This window comes from Siniperca chuatsi, linkage group LG2 (genome assembly GCF_020085105.1).
Source record: "Siniperca chuatsi isolate FFG_IHB_CAS linkage group LG2, ASM2008510v1, whole genome shotgun sequence".
In the NCBI taxonomy this organism is placed as follows: domain Eukaryota; kingdom Metazoa; phylum Chordata; class Actinopteri; order Centrarchiformes; family Sinipercidae; genus Siniperca; species Siniperca chuatsi.
Window position 1 is genome coordinate 9,716,665 of NC_058043.1, and position 19,631 is coordinate 9,736,295.

At 38.1% G+C, this 19,631-nt stretch overlaps 2 protein-coding genes across 8 annotated transcripts; one reads left to right on the forward strand and one right to left on the reverse strand.

Annotated features, from left to right (window-relative positions):
* On the forward strand, window positions 1-7,801 carry LOC122884117 (troponin T, cardiac muscle isoforms-like). 7 transcript variants are annotated; one of them, XM_044213536.1, is made up of 14 exons: window positions 1-147; window positions 336-380; window positions 488-495; window positions 794-811; window positions 3,346-3,372; window positions 3,498-3,519; window positions 3,623-3,686; window positions 3,795-3,911; window positions 4,063-4,140; window positions 4,396-4,497; window positions 4,586-4,695; window positions 4,860-4,950; window positions 5,410-5,450; window positions 7,012-7,801. In XM_044213536.1, exons 2-14 carry the CDS (start codon window positions 352-354, stop codon window positions 7,049-7,051), a joined length of 747 nt encoding a protein of 248 aa, XP_044069471.1. In that variant the 5' UTR covers window positions 1-147; window positions 336-351; the 3' UTR covers window positions 7,052-7,801. The 7 variants fall into 7 exon arrangements, with proteins under 7 accessions (XP_044069471.1, XP_044069480.1, XP_044069489.1 ...); XM_044213545.1 differs by having other exon boundaries at window positions 3,349-3,372; XM_044213554.1 differs by having other exon boundaries at window positions 797-811.
* A 400-nt stretch (window positions 7,802-8,201) lies between these two features.
* Window positions 8,202-18,887, reverse strand: pkp1b (plakophilin 1b). Its single transcript, XM_044213524.1, has 13 exons — window positions 18,567-18,887; window positions 17,573-17,667; window positions 15,876-16,243; window positions 15,593-15,734; window positions 14,158-14,365; window positions 13,506-13,674; window positions 12,449-12,566; window positions 11,124-11,300; window positions 10,488-10,658; window positions 10,103-10,256; window positions 9,584-9,770; window positions 9,340-9,424; window positions 8,202-8,935 (listed from the first exon to the last, which is right to left on the reverse strand). The coding sequence occupies exons 1-13, from the start codon at window positions 18,754-18,756 to the stop codon at window positions 8,861-8,863; spliced, it is 2,139 nt and encodes a 712-aa protein (XP_044069459.1). The 5' UTR covers window positions 18,757-18,887; the 3' UTR covers window positions 8,202-8,860.
* Between the last annotated feature and the right edge of the window lie 744 nt (window positions 18,888-19,631).

The window sequence follows — 19,631 nt, forward strand, 5'->3', positions numbered from 1 at the left end:
ATCTGTTTGCAGGTATGTGCCCACCCATTGTAGACATTGGCAGCTTGCTGCCATGTGATCCACTACTGGGTTTAAAAGCTTATGGAGAAGGGCACAGTATACAATTCCCCATTGAGTCCCATCTAAAGCGCACATCGCACTCTCTGGGTAAGTGTGCTCTTATTATATGTTTTTAAACTGTAAATGCAGATTGTTTTACTATATCAATTCTATTATCCCTCAATGCAACCATCTTTAAGACATGTCGGCACAATTTGGCATTATTATATCACCTCAGGCTGTTGTTGATACAGTATCACTCACTACCCTCCTCTGAATTGGACTTACTTGTGCAGGTGCTGAATCCTAAACATGTCAGACACAGAAGATGCCACATATGAGTGAGTAAATGGATCATTTCTGTAGAATGGAGACTGATGATAACAAAGTGATGCCAGCACAGATGGAATTGATTGTAACAAAATATTTCTGGGTTTTTTTCTTTCAGGGGACAACGTAAGTCAGTTTGTCAGTTCACTGAACACACACATATAGTCTTCACAGTTTGATATTGAAGTGTAGTTACTAGGCTGCAGATTCAGTAAGAAAGCTACTTGTTGTCAGTTAGAAATTCTGGCTGGCTGGATGCTACACAGCTGCTTCACGTGACAAAAATGCATGAACATTGTGATTATTCTGCATGTATACATATAAGAAATGCATTTCTGACCATGTCCATGTTTAATATACTTGTGAAGTACATTGGCATAGCTGACCTCTGCCCTTTACCTCTTGTTGTGTGTACGGTGTGAAGAAGACGAGGATATTATTGGTATGTACTTTAATACCAACAATATCTATGAAAACAAAATGTAAAACTTTGCTTCTAAATGTATCGACCTTAAGAGGCTGGTTGCATCTTTTCTGCCACTTTGTTACCTCCTTTACACACTTGAGCCTTGCATTAAAACATTCCTAGTTACTTAACACACTGCATCTGCTAAGCTGCTGGCTTCACTTTACAGCATACTGTATTTTTGACATTTAAGTGCCACTGTAGAGGCGGCTGCTGTCCTTGAGCTCCTCTGCCAGATTGACCTTTGTCCTCTCACTGAGTTGTCTCTGTCTGAGGCTGGAGATAGTTCATGATGTATGAACATCCCAGTGGATCTGTCCTTTCAATTCAAATGGTGCAATGCGTCGCCATCAGAGAGATAAAGGGTCATACCTCTATTTCTGTCTCCTTTGTGAGGCTGGGCCACTGTACAGCCTCGCTGTCCCTGAAACTAAGCGGCACCTGTCTCCCTCTATGTGAAGTAGAGTCGCTGTTAGATAGCAATGTAGGTCAGCTTATGTTCTCAATAGAGGACCGTGGGGGAAAATAGCAGCACAAGCACAATACCCACTTTCATTTTTATGCCTGTGAGAGGTCTTGTAAATGCAGGTTGGCTTACCTTCTTTGCAGTGGAAAGAGGTTGAGTTACCCTCTGTGGCTGAAGGGACTCAAAAGGCTTGGTGTCACTTTTTCCCACAAAGGCCCAGTGAGGAAAGCAATGTTGGGAACAAAAAACACAGCACTTTAACTACTTTGCAAATAGTGCAAAAGCTAAATGCGACTGTGGGAAAGCTGGGGGAATTAGTATGCTTTCAGTTTTGATAAACCTGTTTTTTGTAAAAGATATCTGCACAGCTTCATTAAGAAAAAGGAATATTTAAATACAAAAGTGTAATTTAAAAGAATGTACATATCATCCATTGCCAATAACTGCATACTGTGTGGAAACTGTGGAAACAACATTCCCCAATTAAAGATTAAAATTAAATGGCAGGTTCTAGAATATAAGAAAAAATAAATAGTAAAAGTAAGAATATAAGAAAATCCTGTGCACAAATGTTTTCTTTATTAAAAGATTGTCTTGGTTTTGAAGGCACTGTCAAAAATACACGTACAGTAGATGGCAGAAATAATGTTAAAATGCTATGAGATTGTCACATTGTTTGCTCGCTAACTCTACATGGTTGCTTTGCACAGAAGAGGAGGAGGAGGTGGAAGAGGTAGCTGAGGTGGAGGAGGAGGAGGAGGAGGAGGAGGAGGAGGTAGTAGACGAGGAGGAGGTAGAAGGTAGTACTGCTTGTGCTGATATATGTTTGCATACCAGCAATAAATAGATAAGACTTTATTCTTAACACATTGTTGGCAACCATGTAGTCCAATGAGTCATTATTAGTGTACATGTACAAACGGAATATACTGTCAAATAAACCTCAACTTTTCCTTCATGACAATGCATGTCTCAGATAATTCAGTGGTTTATTTAGCTTAATACTTAACATGTCAGTTCATCTGAAAAATTACAAATTACCAGGAGATACAGGGTTTTTACTGGAAAGTGATGATATATAACTCTAAATATAGGCTAAATATAAATCATGTAGATACAGTATATGTAAAAGTTATTGATGATCAAGTATTATAGATTTTAAGTATTTTTCTTTTCTTTTTCGTTTTGCTTTTTCTAAGTAGCAGGATCTGGGATCACTATAGAAAAAAAGAATAGCATTTTTGTGACAAAGGGAAATGCCGCCTTACTCTGCGTCTTACGTTATTTATTACTCTGTCACCCTTTAATGGATGAATGAAATATAAATAGTTGATGACAAAAAATAAAAATACGACAAACAAAACATTTACTATGACAGACTGGTGAACAAGTTTACTCTCTGCCTCTTTGTTACTGGGACTCAGTTGATGTAATCTGTGATAATAATCTAAAGCAGCCTCCTCTAAACTCTCACAGATAAACACGCCTGGAAACCTTTCTGGCTTAGTCCATGAACACTGACAGGAGATGGTCAACTGTGTTGTGAGAGTGTCAGAGGTTATTTCAACTTCAGCATTATTGATAGCTATTCCCTGCCTTTAATGTAGAGACCAAGTGGAGGGCAATGTATATCAGTCAACAATGACACTTGTTTGTATTACGACTTGCTAAACCAGAAGGGCTTATAAAAAAATGTAATACCGTGGCCATATAAAGTGCTGAGTGAAAGCTTTATTCTACTTTTTACATCAAAGACAAAAAAATAAAACTTTGATAAATATCTGTTCTTATCCAAAACATATAACTCTACTTTTAGAGTTATAAAAAACATTCACAAAAAACCCCTTTGATATCTGGCTAACAATAATCACTTAAATCAAACTTCAAACACATTTTTACAGCCGTATATACTTTTTAAAGACTTAACCGAGAATGACCTGTAACCCTGTTCATCAGTGTCATCGTTCGCTTTCAATGTGTCAGCTCTCTGAAAATTTTCTACATCGCTCAATGTTGACTTTGCACTGACCCTTTCATCTTTCAGCAGATGCTGCAGAGGAAAATGAAGGAGGTATGGTCAGATTATTTAAGAAGTACAGAACAAAAATGTTTCTCTGTGGGCTTTTTAATGTATGAAGTGTTTCTTTTTTCAATAAGATTTTACTTCTCTTTTTCTTTTTTTTTCTCGATACACAGACGAAGCAAAGCCAAAGTTAAAGTAAGAACAGAGTTTAAAAGTATTTATATAACTTAAATTGAAACACAATTCTCTGTGAGAGACATACTAAAATCAAAAGTTTTTAATTTTCCATCCTCCTCAGGCCTGGTTTTGTGCCCGGCTTGGCAGCCCCCAAAATCCCAGAGGGAGAAATAGTGGACTTTGATGTGAGTTCATCTCAGGACTGATCAAAGTTACACCGGCAAACTGTCTGTTTTGGGCAGAATGTTGGATAACGTTTCAGCTCACATTTTAACTTCTTGCTATATTTTTAGGACATTCATCGAAAACGAATGGAAAAGGACCTGACGGAGCTCCACACTCTGATTGAAGCTCACTTTGAGAAGCGTAAGAAGGAGGAAGAAGAGCTTCTTAGCCTCACGGATCGCATCGTATGTTCACATCTCACTCTTCTACTGCAATATATCCCATGTTAACTCTCCAATATTACCCAATTCTATAATTAAGTGTTGTCTTTTAGTCACATTTTGAGTTTACAGGATTTGTTTTGGTCTGTAAAATGTCTTTTCTTTCCTACTTCAGGAGAAACGCAGGTCAGAGAGAGCGGAGCAGATGAAGATCAGGGCAGAGAGAGAAAAAGAACGGCAGAACAAAGTAGCTGTACGTATACGTAGACAAATAATAATCATTTACCGATCATAACTGTAAGACAGACAAGCTTCCTAAACCCTGCAAGGTGTCTAGGAAGCTGTCAGCCACAGAAACATTTTAGAAATTGGCTTCTAAACATTTCAAAGTCCTCAGGCCAATCCCACTTATTAATTATATTTTCATTCATTAAACCAAGTTCAGAAGATGTCAGTCATCAAAATACTGCAGATGAATGATTAAAGGTACCATTATTTTTTCCACCAGGAAGAGAAAGCGAGAAAAGAAGATGAAGAGGCGAAGAAGAAAGCAGACGATAATGCCAGGAAGAAGTTGATTCTGTCCAACTTGACTTTCACTGGATACAAGGTTACAATTTTTCTTTATCTTTAAAATGTCATAGACTGAAAAAACATATTGTATAGCACATTACCCCATGTGCCCTCTTCCTGACCAGCAGACACAGACTGGGCCAAAAAGACAAACAGAAAGAGAAAAGAAAAAGAAGATCCTAAATGATCGACGCAAAGAGCTAAATGTTGATCAAATGAAAGAGGACAAACTCAGGTAAATAACAGTAACAGTAACGAAAACTTTAACTAATATCTGCTCTCTCAATTCATTCAAATACTTTTCATGATCAATTTCAGATAACATAATCCAACCAATTAGCATTATTCATCATGTGAGCACTATGAAATGCTTTTATTTTCTCGTCCGTACTGATACAGGGAAAAAGCAAAGGAACTGTGGGACTTGATGCGCCAGCTGGAGGCAGAGAAATTTGAGCTTCAGTACAAGTGTACAAAGCAGAAGTATGAGGTAAGATATCTACAGAAATTCTTGTTGTGTCACCATAATCATGTGTAGACCTACATCACCAACGTGTCTTTTAAACTAACAGATTCAAGGATGAAGGCCAAAATATAATCAGGCCATGGCAGAAAAATTTATGAGAACATTTACTTACATACGCAAAAACAATATCTAACAGCCAATTTCTCAGTTATCACAAGTGATTAGCCAAAGATCACTTGTGCATTGGATTAGATGAAGTAGTAGAAGAAGTAAAAGTGAGAAGGGAGAATAAAAAAATAAAAAAAAATACTAGGGTTATACTGCCCTACAAAAGCAGTAATTAAAGGAACAGTGAAGAGTTGGGATTTGAGCCTAGTTAGCCTGAAAAAGTCAGATTCAGTTTTGACCAAATATTTACTGCATTTTGGCTTTGTAGGGCAGTAGCTAGATATCAATAAACTTTTAAACACATCTTTTCCACAGGTCACTGTGCTGAGAAACCGGGTCAGTGATCATCAAAAAGTGTAAGTCTTTTGTGTTATGGATGCTCATATATATTATTCATTCGGTGCCCTCTAGCACATGTAGCCTACTGCACGAAAGCAAGAAGTAATGTTAGTGCTGTGGTGAATTAAAGCTTTTTTTTGTCTTAAGTGCGACATAATATCACTTCTGTATCACCTCTTTTCATAATGTGGTAATCTAATCTGACATCTAATATTTATATGTGTTATGTAAAAAATACTTTTTGAACAACAGAGTAGACCTTTCATTAAGACGGGTAAAAAAATCATAAAGTAGATACTAAAAGGCGGAACGCAATGTTCAGGTGAGCAATAATCAATAATTCCCTGCTCAGACTCATGAGTCTGCCCTGATAGAAACGTTCACCTAGTGACCTCGTCAAGTTTCCACCTCCTCCTATTTCAACTTCCCCTCAGTGTTCTCTCTCACAACACTGATCTGCATTTGTTTGAAGCGGCGTCAGTAGCAGCTGTTTGTGCCAGCTGCCCGACAGCAGGGCTAAAGTTGCCTGAGTACACCTAACCAAACAGGACTGGGAAAACAAAAAGGACGAGCACATGAGAGGTGTTTTAACAAAGGGCAGGCTGGGGTATCTGAACAACATATATGCACTCAGTCGAAGGAGAGATGGGCTGTCATGGCGATACAACAGCTGAGAGATTTCATAACTGCTATGTGATATCATCTGTGTTAATGTAGCTCACAATAAAACAGTGACCGGCCCCTGCTGCCATCCAAATCATGTGAATCCTTCCTCCTGATGTCATGTAGGCTGTGCTGCAGTAAGGGCTCAGACTGTAAACTAAACTTTAACAAATTTATAATATTCGTTTTCCTGCAGAATATGGCATTGACTTTGCAAATCAGGAATAATGTAATACTGTCACTGATCATTTCAAACAAGTATACTTTAAAATAGAGCCTTGATTTATATTAGAATTATTCATTTTCAAAATTGCAAGAGCTCCCAGCACTATATCGTCAAACATATTAAAAACCATAATTTGTCACAGCCGCACCTAAAATTGATACATTTATGTATTCATAGGGATGCTGCAGGGGTCAGGTACCTCTGTAGCAACAGCAGATAAACATAGCAGTCAATTATTTAGTAGCAAATCCCCTTCCAACAGCACACAGCTATGAAAAGCTTTCACTGCTACAGTATCTGAGGCCAGCAGCGGCTTTTCCCAACCTGGGGGCCGGGACCCCTGGAAGGAGTCGCAAGATGATCATTTGGGTAGAAAATAAGAACAAACTACACTGTAAAACACACAATCATGTTTTTTCTCTAATATTTGCTTTTTTCTTTTTGAAATTATTTCCCTAAAATAATTTTAATTTCAAATGCAGTGTGACTTATTTGCATCAGTAGAATAAATTAAATGTCTGAAGTTTGAACTTCAAAAATAAGTAAGAGCGTGAGCCACATAGCTCAAACTAAAGGGTTCAACACACAAATGCATTTTCCATGGAAGGGAATATACAAGGTTCAGTATGCATTATAGGTTAGGTTGGTTGTGTGTGACAAATCGCTGCTGACATTCACTTTATTCTCAGTTCAAAGGGCAGAGGAAGCAAGCGTGGCCTGAGGAAGTAACGTCAACATCAACCTGAGGAAAACTGACAACATCTGACATCCATGAAATTATTGAGAATAACGTAAACCACGTTTTCTAAATACATGAACATGCAAGAATTACAATTGTGAAAGTATCATAAGGTGCTCTTAATTATGTTATCTGTGAAATGAAGTGTGTGCTGGGTTCATCTGCAGGAATGTAGCAGTATAGTAGTATAGTGTTGCAGCTTCTGTTTATTTAACAGGGATTTGTAAGGAGCTGTGTAACCCATTATAATGACTTTAGTGTCTGAAAGGATAAAAATATAACAACATTTTCAATGTAATCCAAATTCTATGTCCTACCACCAAATCTGTCATTTTTAAAGTATCCTACTAGTTGAGACTAATTAATTGGTTCTTGTGTGTACAATTTTGTGGTTGCAGTGAATTAAAAAAAAATCTTTAACAAATCAGGAATAGTATCCTCTTTCTCTTAAGCCTTTGGTTCTTTCACTTGTGGGAACTTTAAGATGAGCACAACACTCCTTGGTAATTATAAAAAGCCACACCTTCTTTAATAGTCATGCGTAGTTTATTCTGGCAAACCAGTTTTTATGATTGGCAGATTCGGGTAAGTTCATTTGATTTTCTTTCTGGCTTTATATATTAGACATCCAGGCAGGCTTGATGTGTGCCCACAGTATTATTGGTTTAGTATAAATGACCACATATGAGCACATAAATCTATCAGTGTAAAATTAAATGATTATGAAAAAAAAAAAAAAATCAGCTGTGCCAGAAGCCTCATACATCTAAATATCACCCATGAACCCAGAATTCCCCCATGGCTATTGGGTGGATTATGTGGTTTGAACTGTGGAGGACCAAATCATGCAATCATGCAACAATTACATCATACCCCAAGTGCAACAACAGCTGCAGTGTCTGGCTTTAAGAGCTTGTTCTTAAGCCTCAGAAAATAAATTATAAGGGTGGAGTAAACAGAATTTTAAAGATGTGTTGCTAATCTGCCCAGAAGCAATTCAAACTCTGCAGCCAAAACCTAGAGGGGTGTGACGAGATGTGACAAAACTGTTTATGCTACGCTATGACAAATGACTAATAATTAACTCAATTTATCGGATTTAGTGATTATTCATGAATTATTTGTCACTTCTACAGCTCGAAGAGTAGATCTCTGTCAGCTTTATTGATACTTTTTGGGACAATACAAATGGATAATTTCAAGGTGACATACATACATATGAAAAAAATGGACACCACAAACAAACGTCTTGTGTCAAAATGTAAACACATCACTGCTTAAGACAATGTCACTGTTTTTATAGCAAACTCAAACACAAGAAAATGTCCTCTGTTATCTGTGTTCATTTTACATAATCCGTTTTTTTTACAATGTTGTGTTATGATATAAAACAGCAATTTCAGTGCAAAATGAAATATTAACACTCATGTTATTATCTAATAAAGCAAGCTCATGGTACCACATTGCAGGCACAGACATAAAACTTACATTAAAAGACATTTGACAGCAGTTAAAACAAGCAATGACAGGTCTGTTTGCTAATATGTTACATCTTAACACCTTCACCTTTTTTCCTACAAAACAAAAGTAACCTTACAGCATTTACAGGGCTAGTGTATGCAACCTTTTGTTGATGGGAACATTATAAGGATACATGTATAAAAACAATCTGTAAGTCTTTGTGAAATGAGAAAGGATGCTGCTCAGCCTCAGAGTGTATACGTCCCGTGGACGTGCAGAGGACTTGCAGGTGAGATACTTCAGTAAGTGACTTTCAGAGATCCGTTTAGGCTGTACTGTTAATCGACAATTTGAACCGACTTCTGTGCCGCCATGGTGACATCATTCACAAATGAGGACTTAATCATCCCTTGCTGCAGAACAAATAGTTAAATATAATCAGTGTTCCACCTCAGTAATTATGCTGAACTTGCAGTAAGTGACACATTGACAAACCCGTGAACTAAGCTGTGCTGTGCTCATGGCGATTTCTAATTTCATTAGTGTTATAATGCATAACGTTAATATGCAGTTGTACATGTGCAAACAGTCCTGCAATTGTTTCCTCGAAACATGAGACACTAGATTCCTCAGCTGTATCACTTTCATCTCATTCATTGGGCATTTCCTGAGAACATTGCCTAATCCTTCAATCTCTCTCCCTTTGTTTCTCACAAATACCTGAGAGAGGTGTGGTCTTTTTAGTTAAAAGGTAGGAAGCAGAGGGCACACCCAAACCCTGACTGATCTTGGCACTCAGGGTTAAGCTTCAACTCACCTTTTTCAGGAAGCTTTGTAAATCTTTTTCTGACCAGAGGTTGTAGAGAAGCAGGGCTGCAGCTTTTCTAGTTTTGGGGAAATATCTTAATGGAGGGAAAACAATTGTTAATGATCAGTTTGGACTTGTGGAAATCTAGCATGCATGCAAAATATAATTCCTGATGAGTCATAGGTATATCCGACATATTGAATAATCTTATCAAGTACATATGCAGGCTCATCCTCTCTCTATGTAACCTTACTCGTTTTGGCTGAGATCCTTCAGTGAGTTGATCAGGTTGTTGTTTAACAGCCGCTTGCCCATCTCAGGGTCCTTCATAAGCAGGCAGTTGGAGGTCTGGCAGGCCATGGCCAGTGTGTCATCAGACTCATTACCTTCCTTGGTGCCTGCACTGAGGATGCCAAGCAGCTCCGGGAGGGCTTTACGAGCTGCAGTAACAAGGCAAACAAAACCCACAAGCTGTTTAACACATACAAACACTCGTAAAACTGCAAATGATTGTTTGAGATAATGGATTTCAAGGTAATGACCCAAATCTGACATCTACTCTGAAGCAAAAACCATTGTAGACTCTAAAAACATTGTTATATGGATTTTCTTATTTCATATATCTTATTAATTTTGATGCTTAACAAAATGAATGCTTAAAACAAGCAGGTGACATTCATTTGTTTTTTTCAAATGAAGAGGAAATACTGGAAATGAATTAATGTTTGATAAAGAAACATACTACAAGTTTTGTCTTGCACCTGCTTCTTACCTATGGCATTGTGCAGGTTTGGGTTCTTGGTCAGGTTTCCTACCAAAGCCACTGTGCTCCTCTGCAAGTTGACCTTGTTTGACTTTAAAAGAGGACTGATGATTTGCAGTCCATTCACCTTCTGCACAATGATCTGGCTCATTACACCGGAGATCTGTAAATACAGAAAACCATACAAACTCCTTAACTCAGAAAACACCAGGTTGAGTGCATGCATATATATCAAAAAAGCTAAGCAAACATACAGTTGACCTACAAGTTTTACTGGTAGAAAAAATATTTAAAATGATAATTTAAAAAGGTAATCAAAACTAGTCTCCAGGAGCTACAACTGCACAGATGAAATGCTGGTCAGTGTGTAACGGCACAACGTATTTTTTCTTACAATGCCTTCATGTGCGGTGAGGTTCTGCAGCGCTCCACAACAGGCTTCCTGTGTTTCTTCTTGCTGGCTAGAGTCAAGCAAAGACAGGTAACTCTGCAAAGTTTTGGAGTGAATCAGCCAACCTGCCCCATTAGGTTGTGGATCCTCAACGACTGGGAAGTCAAAGTGGCGCTGGACAAGAAAGAGGACAGATTATCCTCAACATGTAGCTGTTACAGCATATACTTTTAAAGAAATGTTGAATTTCAATGTAGGATTTTTGGAAACACAAGATGAATCTGAATGATTTGTAACAGTGTGTCATGGTGCTAGACGCATGTGGTTTACCTTGTGTACAGATTTAACACGAAGTAAAACACCTTTAGCAATCAGAGCACAAAGTCTTACACTGTCACTCAAAGCCTTTGAAAAGCTGGAACGTAATTATAACTGTCATAATGTTGGTAGAATTAATGAACAAGTCACGCAGGAATAGGATTGACAACAAGACGCACACTGACATGTACTGTCTAGACAAACTGACAGGTACTTGTGGGTACTGTCTACAAGTCTTTCTGATGCACCATCATAATTAAAAGGTATCCCTTAAGCATCGGTATGTATGATCGTCTCTGCTGTGCACCTTCCTCGTCTCACCTCCTGTTCGGGCGATTTGCTCTGTGGACTGAAGCAGCCGATAGGGCCAGTGTCGCCCTGGCTGTGGCTCCTGTTGACAGTCTGGGCCAAAGTTGTGATCCTGCTGAACAGAGCCGGAGCCTCTGCCTCCAGCTGGAATGTCAGGTTGTGCAGGATGCACACACAGTTCTCTACAGACTGTTTCAACGGGTAGAACAAAACACACATAAGGGCACGTGTAAGACTCAGAGTAATGTGTGTGTACATGTGTGTCCTCTACCTTGACTTGTCGCATCCTGACAAATACATAAAATAATGACTTCTTCAGATGTACTCGGGGGTGGAAATAGCAACACCTGTGCTAATGCTCAATAATGCAAAATTTTTGGTAAGCACTTTGACACAGGCTATTGTATTGCATTGTAATATAGTATTTAATTTCATTATATTGTGCAGGTGTTGCTGTTACTTTGTCCCATCCCTATAAATTAAACTGTGGACTGAAAATTTAAAGTTTCACTGCCTATTGTGTGTTGAGATATTTAGCCAATAATTAAGCTGTAATACAGAAATAAGTTGATTTGAGACGGCAAATGTAAAAAATATTTTACTGCCTATAGTGCATTGAAAACTTTTGCTGATAATGATTATTATTATAACCATGCATATCCAATTTTTGCCAAGTGACAGTGTTCTGATTTTAAAATATGGCCAACTGAAATGCATAACAAACAGTGTAGCCCTGATTCTTAACTCACAAGAAACTGATAATTACACAAATGAAGCAAACAGATGATTTAAAGACTAGAGCAAAAATAACAATACAAGTTGTTCCATTTAATAATTTTGTTGTGTCAAACAATGCTCAAGAACTCTGGATGGAACTACTGGTGACCCATAATTACAGCATTTAATTTATCCACAATACTGTGTGTATATAGGGCATATTATATATATATATATATATATAGTAATAGTAATTTATTGAGCATTACTAGCTTGCCTATATATACTGCTCAAATCATTAGTCTGTATACATGACTGTATAAAGGTCACATACTAAAGTACATAGTTTTTTGTGCAGCAGAAAACAGAACATAACCACATTATGACTCAGCTGTGCCTCTGCAAACTACAATAGACATCTACATGATAGGAATCGCTGGTTATCTTCAAACCGCTGCTATTCGCTATAGTGTGTTTTTTTTTGTTCACGTTCCACATGAAGGTGTGATGTGCATGTGTGTGAAGGAGAACATGAGAGTGTAACAAGTACATACAGACAGAGAGACAGAGTGCAGGATTAACAGACAGTATAAATAAACATTGTTTTTTCTCTCGTTCACCTTATCATCTGGATTTCCTGCGTCCACACAGTCTTTAACATAACTGACCAAAGAGTCTATCAAACCTCGACATTTTCTCATCGCCTGTCTGTTGCTTTGCTTCACACTGCTTAGGTTTCTGTTGAAAATAAAATATAAAATGTTAAACAATGAGATATTCTTGGCAAACACATGCAGTGTATTTTATGAGTGTGGAAATATAAGTACACTATGTAAATATTTAACATTATTTCATACTCAGGCACTGTATTGGGTTTATATATTGTTCAGATTGAAAGACCTTGCAGCAAAGGTTTCAAGAAGCGATTTAATAGAAAATCTTAGACTTGTCTGATATTAATTTACCTTGCCTAAACAATAGTAAACTTCACAGTCAGGCAAATGAATAAAACAAGTCAAACAATTACAGCTTTCCCAGAATGCTACAAGTAGTCAGTCAAATGTTTTACATCACACCCATGTGTTTGCTGATGCAGTATATAAGATAACTATTATCATGCTGAACCTGTACATTTATATTCACAATTACAATTGTTAAAAAGAATTCAGACTCTGCTGCCTGACAATCCTGAAGGTCCTTTTTGTTTTATTTGCCTATGTGTACTGTCACTTTAAAGCACTATTCAGTTATCTTGGTCCCAGTCTACAATAAATACAATGGTACTTATTTGCCGTTTTCCAGAGCAAATTATGTACTGCTGCCCTGTAGACCGAAAAAAAATCTGTGAAAAATCTCTGACTGTGCTGTATACTCCACACCCCTGAACATCTCGTTCACCCCACCCACACCACACCCCGACATAAAAACTGAAATCAACTGTTGGCAGAGTTCAGAGTTTGGAGCTGTAATTTGTGAAAAACCCAGAGTGTGCGACCGAGAGTACTAGTAGTAAGCTAATAGTTTACAGTACCGGCAAGTGTTTGGATGTATTGTAGAAATACATAATAATGTATTTACTGCTTGGCCCAGAGTTAGACAATAAGATCCTAAGCCTTATGAGAGCTAAAGCAAAGACGCTGACATAATGTCAGGTGCCCAGATGAATTTTTTGCTTACCTCAGACATCCGGTGGCATGAAAGAAGACCTCAGGGTCTTGGCTGTCACTGTTGGTCCTGTTAGGACCTGTTGTGTAAGGCAGGATCACACGCTCCATTAAGACAGGCAGAGCACTCTTCAGCAGGTCTGGCTTCAGGCTGTCTACAGAGGACAAATTCCACAGCAGACCTGGAAAGAAAAAGAAAACCTCAGTTGTTTAAGCAGCACGTCAATCAAATATTCATTCTCGCATGTGGTAAAAATATTTAAAAAATCATGTTGATTTTATAGGCTTAAGGTTTGTGTACACAATCAAATATTTGAATTGCAAGAAAACCGGAGTGTTGGACTGATAACAGAACTAAAACTTGATTTTACGGATGTTTATAATGTTCAGATGCATTCATTGTTTAAACATTTCATACATTTGCATCTAAATCAACATCTAGCTTAATCACTACAACAGTAGCAAGTTGATTTAGGCACTATGCTTCAAATGCCAATAACACACAGAATGACAGCACTAAAGAACAGCTTAGTGATTGACAGCAGGATTTAAACAGGATTATGTTATACAACACAAGTAGCTCTCTGTCTGACTTGTTTGCATGGATAGGTGTGTGTGTGTGTGCACGTACGTATAGGACTGCATATTTCAGGGACAACTTGTACCTGTCAGCTGTTTCTGTATCTCTACAGAGTCTGTATCTCTGAGCAGAGCCACAGCCTCTGTGATGCCACCGCAGTGATGTATCACCTCCTTGTTACTGTTGCTTTTAAAGGACAGGTTACGGAGGGCAGCCGAGGCTGTCTGGTTGACCAGTGGACTGGGGCTGCGCAGCAGACCCACCAAGGGAGGGATCCCATTGAGCTTCAGCACCTGTGAGACAGGAGTTAGCACAGCTGAGGAACACAATCATTTACCACAATCCAAATGATAGTGAGTTATTCCATATGAAGCCTATATTTTCTATGATTACAATGAGTTAAATAATACTTCACTTTGAGAAATGGCAATACAAACTTGTATTGGTGATTAGCGTTACTGTTTGTCAGCCCTAAATATCTTATTAAGTTCTGGATATTGCACAGTTATCAATGGGCCCGTGTGGTGGGTTTACTGCCACTGCAGCGGAGTTTTTCCGCTGGTGGTTATCAGGCTTGCTAACGTTACCAGCAGCTATATGTGTGAGATGCACAAACTGTGGTATTTATCCTTGGTGCGGCAGCTGCTACCACAGTTGGTGGTGGTACGTAACATACGTAATAGACTTCGAAGTCTTGCTTCGTCACAGTTAGGGCGGGAACTTTTAAATCCAAGCAGACACATAAAAGCTAATTTGGAGCAGACAAAGCAATTTTTACACACAATATGTGTACTGCAAAAAAAAAAAAAAATCACCTGTATTAATATCATGTCATTGAGAATCTATGTGATTGTGTGTACAGCGTAAAAAAGTGGAGTCCCTCTTTAACTCGTTTTGATCATTTGCAAGTTTGTTTAGAAATTTGCACCAATAAGTACAATATCAACCAGAACAGGTCCTCCTGCAATAATACATCATCCTGTGGCTCTGTCATGTAACCAGAGCTGTGTCAGAGTCTAGTTTTAAGAAGTTAGATTTTATTTAATTTATTTATACTAAACAGTATAGTAAACAGTGATTGGACTATACTTGTATAGTGCCTTTCTAGTCTTCCAACCATTTAAAGTGCTTTACACTACATGCCATTCACCCCATTCACACACATTCATACACTGATGGCAGGTGCCAACTGCTCATCAGAACAAATAAAAACTAATCTTTCACACACACTCACATAAAACAAATTTCTGCCCTGGGGCCCCCTAACAGGTTAATCTGGCCATGGTCAGCAAGACCTAATTTGAGGAATATTTCACTTCAAAAATCAAATTCAGCACACACACACACACACACACACACACGGAAAAAAAAATCTTCAATTGAGTTTTTACTGACATGAGGTGAGTAAATAATGACCTTGTTAACTGCCATTTCTCAAAATTTCCACACTGAATTTAAGGTTACACTCATATGGAAATTATAAGCAGTTTGACAACATGATAAGATAACAAGACAAAAACCTCCTCTTTAGCCTTGTCATCAATGAAAGTGTTGTGCTGTATGTAGGAAGCGCCACAGTGCTGATATGTCTCCTCATGGCTGGAAAGATACTCCACAGCCTCCTTCATAGTGATATCAGCAACTCCACTGTTGTCATTTAACCTTTAAGAAAAAAATTGCAATCTAAATGCTATTTAAACACACTAAGGGCATGCTCATGCTCATTGAAACATTTTATTCATACCATTTGAAATTAAGAAAATGAGGCATGACAGTTAGAGAAAACAGTATTTTCCCACTCACCCAGTATCTCCTCTGCTCTTCGGAGCACACTCGGTAACTGGAGGCTTTGGAAGTGTTTTAGACATGCCAACTCGGTTGCACACAAACTCTGTGTTTGTTTTGGTCTGACCTGTGCCATTTATAGTGTACAGAGGCTGGGATGTGGCGCTCGATAAAAAATGACTGGTGGCCCTTTCTGCCCTGTAGGTGCTCATGTTGGAAAGGAGTCTCTGCGGAGGAGCAGAGCGTTTTGGCATGGCACGCTGCCAGGCCATATCAGGCTCGCTGCGGCTGGTGTTGGTTTGACCGACTGCCATGGAGCCGACAGGGGCGTAACTCCTCTCATAATGATAGGTAGAAGCTGCTGTGTTCCTCTTCACACTGGATCCCTGCAGAGCCAAAGAATACATGTGTTTGTAATGAAAGACAATCTTGTCTTGAGAAGGCTTATTTCCACAGCAACTAAGCAAGGAGACAGAGTGACTGACATGGAGCTGGCAATGGCAACTCAAATTGTGAAAGAACTTTTTGATGTGCAGCCCTGCGGGTTGGTTATACAAATGCCTGGCAGCCTCTATGGGAGAGGCTGGTAAACACATTTTGGTGTGAGGAGACAGAAGGACTGTAAGAATCTGGAAACAGGTTTTTGAGGAAGAAAAGGGAGAGAAGTCAACTAGGGCCGGTTGCACAAAACACCTTAAGTTTTCTCCTTAAATATGAAACTTAAGGCTTAATTTCTCCTTAGCTGAAGGACTTAATTAAGGGCGTTGCACAGAATCCCTGAAAAGGTTTCCTTAGTTAAGGAAAAACGTTAAGGCATTTACTGCATTGAAAGAGATTTTACAGCAGAAAAATTCTTTGTTTGCGTGGCTGTTATCCTCTCAGCTTCACTTTGTTTTACTGGGAAGTCAACCCTCAGTACAGGGCTGCAGGCAGGATTTTAAAAATACTGAGGTCTGGAGTAAAAATTACCCCCCATGTCCCATTACCCACCCCTCTAAGAAAGTGTTGATTGGCCACCAAAGAAATGTATACAACTGTCTTATTATTTTATTTTTTCACGTTACATTTATTTATTTTATAGTTGCAATAATTAGTCTGTTGATTGATTAGTCAATTAGTTGGTCGAAAGAAAATAATCAGCAACATTTTAATAATCGTTTTATTGTTTTTCAAGCAAAAATACCAAATATTTTCCGATTTTCTTTGTTATATGTGATAGTAAATGAAATATTTTAGTTGCACAAAATGAGCAATTTGAAGACACCACCTTGGCCGCTAGGACACTATAAAGGGCACTTTTCACAATTTTCTGACACTTTATAGACAAAACAAATAAATTGATTAATTTAAAAAATATATGGCAGAATAATCAATAATGAAAATAGCTGCTAGTTCCAGCCCTAGTCTAAATGGTGTTGTAAATACTTCTACATACTCTCGACTGTAAAGACAAAAATATATGAAACAACATCACAATAAAATAAAATATATTTAAAACACAATATAAATAGAGAATATATATAAAAAAACAACACAAATAGAATCCAGTTGTACAATGAAAACTCCTCCTCAGGTTATTTAAAACCCAAAAATCTCAGATACAATCCTCAATGGCAGCTACTGCCCTGCGTCAGACTCACATTTACGACGACGCTGTGATGATGTCAGTGCCAATTAATGGTGTGATATAAAACTAGATAAGCTCCATAACTTACAGGTTTAGACAAGCCATTCCCGAAGAAGAGACTTCCATTAGATGTGTTCGACTGTGACTTCAAAGCATCTACAAACACGGAGTCATACACAGGGCCTGAGGAGAAATGTGGAGGGTTATCAGCGGTTATCATATGTATAGTACTTACCTGAGATCAGAGTCATTGATTTATTGCCTTTGTTTAAAGGTAAAAGGAAAAACTGTAACCTATTCAGTTCATTGGCGGAAAGTCTGAGCTTTGATTTATGCTTAAAGAAAGTACTGCCCATGTGACATTAAAAGAGGAATCAAAGTCCTAAAACAATAGAACCTGAAGGCCAGCCAACACTTTAGACTGGTTGATAACAGGAGGCCCAAAAGTGGGAACATGAATTGGTGAAAGTCTGTATGGACTCTTGCTTAATATACCTGTAGAAAGCACACTGTAATCGGATCAGCATATTCGATTGCCAATTTCCAATCAATATTTTGAAGCCTTTATTCATTCATTATTTTGTTGGACTAAAAGAAGCTGAATTTAAATAGTGTAAAATGTAGAATATGTAACAATGAAAAACATGCTGCTAAAACATGACCTCAGTGTCCTCTAGGGTTGTAGCCAGAGTTTTCAAAATAATGAATCATGAGTCTCAGTTCCCACAACCCCCCAACCAAATAAGTTTTAAAAAATTAAGGTCTTGCCACATTTTTAAAACTTATTTGGATGCTGGATATTTTCTGTGAATTTCATTTAAATAGAGCAGTGCTTTAAAGGAAAGAAAGAAATTACATAAACTCAACACAACTAACTCTAAACTCCAACTAAAATAGGTAGAATTGTGTCTCTGTTTTCTCTAATAGTACCAAGTTACATTATTCTTTCCAGAAAACTTCCTGGGAAATTATTAGCAAATTATGGACCAGTTACATAAAGAATTACGGTTTATTTCCCAACATAAAGGTCTAATCAAGCTGCTTAAAAACAACAACCGGCCCGGTGTGTCGGCTGCTCTTACTTGTTGGAGATAAGGAAGTAGATCCACTCCTGCTGGTGGACTGCCTCGATCTGGTCCTCCTGATAGTTTGCACTTGATCCAGGACGCGCTGCTGGCCTGATCGGTACTGGTTTTTGGACGGCAGAGCCAGCGATGTGTCGTCCACATTCTCGATGGAAATGACTGATTTCAGCGGATACAGACTGGTCATTTTTAAATTGTCCGGGTGGGTCAGCAACAATGTCCAAAGGAGGCTCGTACAATCAGCTGCGGTGTGTCGGTGATGTCTGAGGTGATAAATGCGCACCTTGCCGTGCACTGCCCTGCACTGTTTGACCGCGCCCATACAGGCACAATACGCCTACATGACTGATTTGCAGTGTGGCATTAACTCTTTGCACTTTCTCTTACTTGTCAAATAAAACTCGATTAATAATTGACATGTGCAGCTGGTTAATGTATTCCCCAACAAACAGTTTCGGGAAGTAATGGAGAGTAGCCTAATTGTTCCTAATTGACTACTTGTAGGCCTACTTTTACTTGAATATTTCCATTTAATGCTACTTTATTATATTTCTACTTCACATTTACATTAAAATATCGTACTTACTCCACTTCAAGTATTTGACTGCTACATTTCAGATTCAATTATCAGTGCATCATTTAAACAACCCACCAGTATATAAACTAGTTGGCTCCATCTCCACTAGCTACAACATAAATAGCTGCCCACAAATTATAATGTGTTAGTAAAGATAATCTAATGTTATATCAGTGATGGCAGAAATGATCAAATTCTTTAATGAAGTAAAAGTACAAATACAACAATGTAAAAAATACTCCATCACAAGTGAAGTCCTGAATTCAAAACCCTACTTAAGTAAAAGTACAGAAGCATTATTAGTAAAATGTACAAAAAGTATCACCGGTAAAAATACTCGTTCTGTAGTAAAATGTGCAGAAATGTGTGTGTGACTGATTTATTATTATATATGACATGATTAGATTTTTAATACTGATGCATCAGTGCTAAGTAGTATTTTACTGCTGTAGCTGATTGAGGTGAAGCTGCTTTTAGTACTTTAT